At 38.7% G+C, this 6,000-nt stretch overlaps 1 protein-coding gene across 2 annotated transcripts in view; it reads left to right on the top strand.

Moving 5' to 3' along the window:
• The window catches only part of LOC106961155 (zinc finger protein 385D-like), a 66,889-nt gene that overhangs the window by 25,974 nt on the left and 34,915 nt on the right, over positions 1 to 6,000 (top strand). For both annotated transcript variants that reach the window (XM_015054693.1, XM_015054692.1), the window contains exon 2: positions 5,351 to 5,493. In XM_015054693.1, coding sequence (XP_014910179.1) covers positions 5,374 to 5,493 — 120 coding nt within the window. In that variant the 5' untranslated portion in view covers positions 5,351 to 5,373. The remainder of the gene's footprint in view (positions 1 to 5,350; positions 5,494 to 6,000) is intronic.

Genomic DNA, 6,000 nt, shown 5'->3' with positions numbered 1-6,000 from the left:
GTATATATATATATATATATATATATATATATACACACAGATTTTACCATATTTATGCAATAATGTATACCGTATTTATACAATAAAATTCTGGCAACCACAACTGCTGATATTTTACTGTAAATTAGAGAATTTTTTACAGTGCAGCTCCACTCCTGAGTGTGTCAGAGGGAAAAAAAAAACCTAAACTTCACTTTGACTTCTTGTGGTTCTCCGGTGGAACAAATCAGCTTCATGTGATGATGTTGCAGGTCGAGGGGAAAAAATAAAAATCCCCAAACCTGAGCCATGATGGCCCGTCAGATCCCATCTGTCAGTGCGTACACTAAACACAACCCCTTCAAACAAATCCACATGTCAGATCGCTGCAGATGAACTTCTCACACCAGCGCGGCTGTGTTTGGATGATCCGCTTTTGGCTACGCACCTCGCTCTGACGGACGGCTCATTTGGCTGTTAGCAAGGTGAGGCGATCCTGAGCGGTGACGTCAGGCCGGCATGTCGAGCGACGGTTGATCCCTGCAGACGGACATGCTTTGTTAAAGTTGGTACCGGAACGTGCCTCCACATGAAAGACCGCATGTGCGCTTTTTCCAACAGATGGCAGCGCTCCGGCAGCTGGAGGAAGAAGCAAAAGATGGAGCAGGAAAAAAAAAAAAAAAAAATGCCCCGCAGTTTGTGGCTTCTCCCAATTCTCTGCTTGTTTTTATGACTTTTGCTTTTTATTTACCCCTAACCACAGCCTGGGGACTGAAACGTGGCAAACATTGTTTTTATTTGTCTCATGACACTGGTTTGATGCCAGCGCTTTTGAGCCTGCTGGCTCAGGTTTTCGCTGTTGTTATGCAGCGATAAAAATGAAAAAAATCTCCCCTCTGGTTCTCATTATAGCTTTGTGAAATAGCTTCTTTAACTCCTAATGTTTTGGAACGCAGGGGCAGTTTCTTTCTTTTTTTTTTTTCTGCCATTTTCTTTTCAATCCTGACGTGTTGAAATCAGCCCTGTCCTGTTTCCAGCTCGTGGTTAGGAAAGCTCTCTGCTGGCGTGGCGCTCTCACATGACAATAAAACTGGAGTATTTACTTTTGTTTTTCCTAGAGATGTGTGGCCCGGGCCTCTCTTACTGTTGAATCATCTCATAAGACTCGCTGTGGGGCCGCTCCACCTCAGCAAGCATCTGATTTCAGAGAAAAAAAAAACAATAAATGCACTTTTCACCTGCTAACCCAACCTGCTCTTAGGAAAAAGTTTAAATGTCAACCTGAATTCACCTTCAGATCAATTATAAAAAGATAAAATTACCCCAAAATGTAACTTCTGTCCACATAGCGTAGATGTTTAGTGAGAGATTGGTCGTAACTGGTTACATTTATTTATTTTAAAATATCGCTACTCTTACTTCTACCAGCTGAATGAAAAACAAATATGTTTTAACCAATAATTAACCAGACACATACACACACCTGCAGTTTTTGCTAAAGTTTAATATGTTTTCTGTTGAAAGAAACTACTTTGGAAACATTGGCAACACTTTGTTTGAAGCGGTCTGTATAAGACTGATGTGACACCTTAATATTGATGAAAAAGTGCTAGTTTAATTGTCAGATAAATTCACTCATTACAAGACATTTCTGCCAATAATCTTCAAATAGAACTAGTTGTTCGTCAGGTGATAGAAGACTTGACTTTGTATCTGTCTTTATGTGGCCCTGGATGTTCAGTTCCCACCATGTAAAGGTTTAAAACCAATAGGATTAATGGAAAATCAACTTTGAAAAACACAGGAGGCAATACTGAGAAATGTTAAAGAAGGTAAGATTGCAAACCTGAAAACACATCCCAACTATGAAGTATGGTGGTGGCAGTATCATGTGGTCTGACTGTCTTTTGCTTGGTTCTGTGCTCATCATAGAGTTCATGGTTTATAGTCTTATATATGTCACATCTCTCAAAATCAGAGTTGGGCAGTAACTAGTTACATTTACTTGAGTAACTATTTGGAAAAAATTTACTGTCAGGAGTATTTTTACTGAGCTGTATTTATTACTTTTACTTAAGTAATTTTATTATGAAGTATCACTACTCTTATGTTCTAACAACCTAAAAAACGTGAGAGTCTAGAACAGGGGTTGGCAACTCCAGGCCTCGAGGGCCGGTCTCCTGCAACTTTTAGATGCGGCTCTACTTCAACATACCTGAGTCAAATAATGAGGTCGTTAGCAGGACTCTGGAGAACTTGACTGCACTGAGGAGGTGATTCAGATGTTGGATTCAAGTGTGTTGGGCCAGGGAGACATCTAAGAGTTGCAGGACGCTGGCCCTCCAGGACCAGGATTGCCCACCCCTGGTCTAGAACAAGATGGAGAAATGGCTAATGGCAGAAAGAGAAATCCTGCTAACATCTGACGCTACTCCGTGTTTGATAACATTTTGAAAAGAAGGAAGATTTTCAAGTCGTTTCCTTCCGTTTCCTTCTGCTGCAGCGCCACCACAGGCGAGGAGGGGAACAGGTTTTTAATTTTGATTCGTTTGACTCAGTGCAGTGTGGAAACAAACCACAGCAGCTGAAAATGTAACAAATGTTGCAACCTAAAGGATTTCTGTAATATGAAGGAATCCAAGCAACACTCCAGGAATGTTTTTAATAAGGAAATAACATTATAACATGATATAAAGCTTAATAAAGTAGATTTTTATACGTTATTTTCCCTTTAAATTCAAATGTTTCTACCATTAGACCTCCAGCGCAGTACCATAATACGTTCCACCGCTGCACTAAATCTACTTTAGGGTCAATTGGTGCAAAGTTCCCAAAGGTCACAACCTGCAGACTCAACATTTGCAGACCTCTAAACCTTAAATGTTCTTCAGAAAAGCTCAAGAACCGAACATAAAGCGCTTCCAGAAACACTGAATATTATTTATGGATCATTAATTAAAGGATTCTACGCCAATTTATAAACGCAGCTGGCAGGACACCAAAAATTAATTTCTCCAAGTCGACTATAAATCATATTTTGAGATGGCGTTCTCTATAGACTTGTACTTTGCTTGGTTGTGTTGTAATTAGTGGCTGGCATGAAACAGGAATACATTACAAGGGAGAGGATTCGTTTGTGCAGCCACACCTGCACAAAGTCTAAAAGAGAAAGTAAATTAAAAGAAAATATGTTCTGTTCCTGTGATCATAGGTGAGAAAATTAACTTCAGTGAAAGAAAAAAAAGAAGCAACTCTCCTTTTTCTGTGGAGTAAGTTTTAATTGTGCCTTTGTTTTCCTTTTCAGGCTGTTGTACAGCTAGAAATGAAGTGTAAACAAAGCTTTTTGAATTAAAAGGTTTCTCTAACTCCTCCACCTTAAACTTGTCTTCATTAAATCAGTGCATCTCTCTCAAATGTCTCTGAAAAACGACAAACCAACACAACTAAGCCAAACGTTTTTTTTTTTACTGCAGGATGTCTGAGAGCAAATCCAAAAGCATAAAGTGACAAATGATCCGACCGCTAAACGTGTTTACAAGCTGCGATGGTCGTGAAGGAGATCGTCACTGCAGAGGCATGAGCCATGCTCTTTAGTTTTCTTATTTTGAGGCCGTCTTTCGTTGAATTGTTCTGCTTCTTTGACTTTCTGACAATTTGTATGGGACATTTCCACAACAAGGCAAACACCATAAAGACATGATACAGTAACAGATTATGAAGCCAGCAGTAAGGTGTAGTCAAATACCATCATAAAGGAAATAAATATGAAATATGTTGTTCAAAGTTCCACTCACTGCTAATCACAAGCAGGTGGGATTTTTAGTCTGGATTTAAAGGAACTCTGTGTTTCAGCTGTTTTGCAGTTTTCTGGAAGTTTGTTTCAGATTTGAGAAGCAAAACAAAAACAAAAACTGAATGCTTCTTCGTGTTTACACTGCAAAAACACAAAACCTTACCAAGTCTTATTTTAAGTGTACAAATATCTTCTAAGTGTATGAAGAAATTTGCACTAAAAACGCTTAGTAAAGTTTTGTGGACAAAAATACAGTGTGGTTCTGGTTCTGGGGATGCAGAGCAAAACCAGAGCCAGAAGACCTGAGAGGTCCGGAAGGTTGCTATAACAACAGCAGTAGATCTTTAATGTATTGTGGTGCTGAGCCGTTCCGTGATTTATAATCTAACAGCAGTATTTTATAGTCTATTCTCTGAGCTACAGGGAGCCAGTGTTGGGACTTTAGAACTGGGCTGATGGTCTCTATCGTCCTGGTTTTAGTCAGAACTCCAGCAGCAGCGTTCTGGATCAGCTGCAGCTGGAGGATTGATTTATTTAGACACAGTTGCAGTAATGAATGCGACTAAAGATGAATACATGGGTGACTTTCTCTAGATCTTGCTGAGACATTATTGATTTAATCCTTGAAATGTTCTTCAGGTGACAGAAGGCCGACTTTGTAACTCTCTTTATGTGGCTCTGAGGGTTCAGTTCTCACCATCTAAAGGTTTTAAGCCAAAAGGATTAATGGAAAATTAACTTTGAATGACACAGGAGGCAATACTGAGAAACGCTACAAGTGGAGTTAAAAGGGGGAAGATTATAAGGCTGAAAACACATCCCAAAGTACGGTGGTGGCCGTATCATGTGGTCTGGCTGCCTTTTGTTTGGTCCTGTGCTCATCATGGTTTATAGTTCTTTCTTATATACAGTATATCACAAATCAGAGTTTGGCGGTAACTAGTTACATTTACTTGAGTAACTATTTGGGTAAAATGTACTTTTAGGAGTATTTTTACTGAGCTGTATTTATTACTTCTACTTGAGTAATTTTATTATGAATTATTTCTACTCTTGAGTAAAATCTCTGGATTTTCTACAGTCTGATGATGTAATTCCTAATTATTGAATAGCTCGGGTTTTGATCAGTTATTCAGGAAATACGGTTTTACTTTTACTTGAGTAAAAATATATTGTGGTGCTACTCTCACTTGAGTACAATTTTTGGTTACTCTGCCTCAATCTGATCAAAATATTACAAAAATTTGTGACAAATTCTCAAAATTTTATAAAGTCAAAAGTGTTTTAAAGGTTGTTTAAAACCTTTAAGAACATTTTTTCTTCTAACTGCGACCTACTTTCCTACTGGAAAAGTGCTAATTTCTTGCTTCGGCTCCAGTTAAACCAGTGATGACTTGACTTGGCAGCTTCGGCAGCACAGGTGCTAAATAGCTGGAAAAGCAGCAAATGTGATGCGAAGGGACGGAGATATCGATGACACAGATGACACGGATCTAATAGAAAGAGGCTTTCATGAGAAGCTAAATAGATTTTGGCTCAGTCGCTCAACATGTTGCCTTTTGCTCCGTCCTCCTGCAGGTAACACATGTCAAAATGGCCTCATGCCTGCGCTGGTGCGTCCCACCCTGCCGACCGTCCAAACCTCGCTGGGCATGAAGCCGTTCCTCCCCATCCCGCTGGACACCACCTCGGCCGCTCGCCTTTTCCCAGGATTCAACACGGTGAGTGAGAGATGGCAGGTTTCCACTTTCTGCTCCTGACCTTGAAAATACGTCATGTCATCCGCTGGTTAAATATCGCTCAAACCTTATAGATTTATCATCATGTCAGTACAGAGCTGACATCTTTGTTTCTACGTCTGTATTTTTATCAGATTTTTTTAATTTGCAACTATTTTAGCTATAAATTTATCTATCATTTATTCTGATGATTAATTGATTAATTGAATAAAAAATGTGCCATATTCTACAGATTTTCATTTAACCATATAATCCTTTTTATATATTATGAGACATATATTAGAAAATGAGAGTAAATAACTCAATAATAATAAGAAAATAAACATTTTATAACTTAGCGTTCCTTTAGTAAATTTGAACTGGGTGAAGCTAAAACCAGCACTTGGGGAGTTTTGGGTAAAATATATTTATAAACAAAGTTGTTTTTATCTAAAATGCAAAACCTACATATATTTTATACAGATCATGTATGATTAATACAGGATCTGT

This window comes from Poecilia latipinna, unplaced genomic scaffold, assembly GCF_001443285.1.
Source record: "Poecilia latipinna isolate Pla-1442-1.1 unplaced genomic scaffold, P_latipinna-1.0 Scaffold1271, whole genome shotgun sequence".
In the NCBI taxonomy this organism is placed as follows: Eukaryota; Metazoa; Chordata; class Actinopteri; order Cyprinodontiformes; family Poeciliidae; genus Poecilia; species Poecilia latipinna.
The sequence above is the reverse complement of the archived record's forward strand: the minus strand, read 5'-3'. Positions and strand labels throughout refer to the sequence as shown.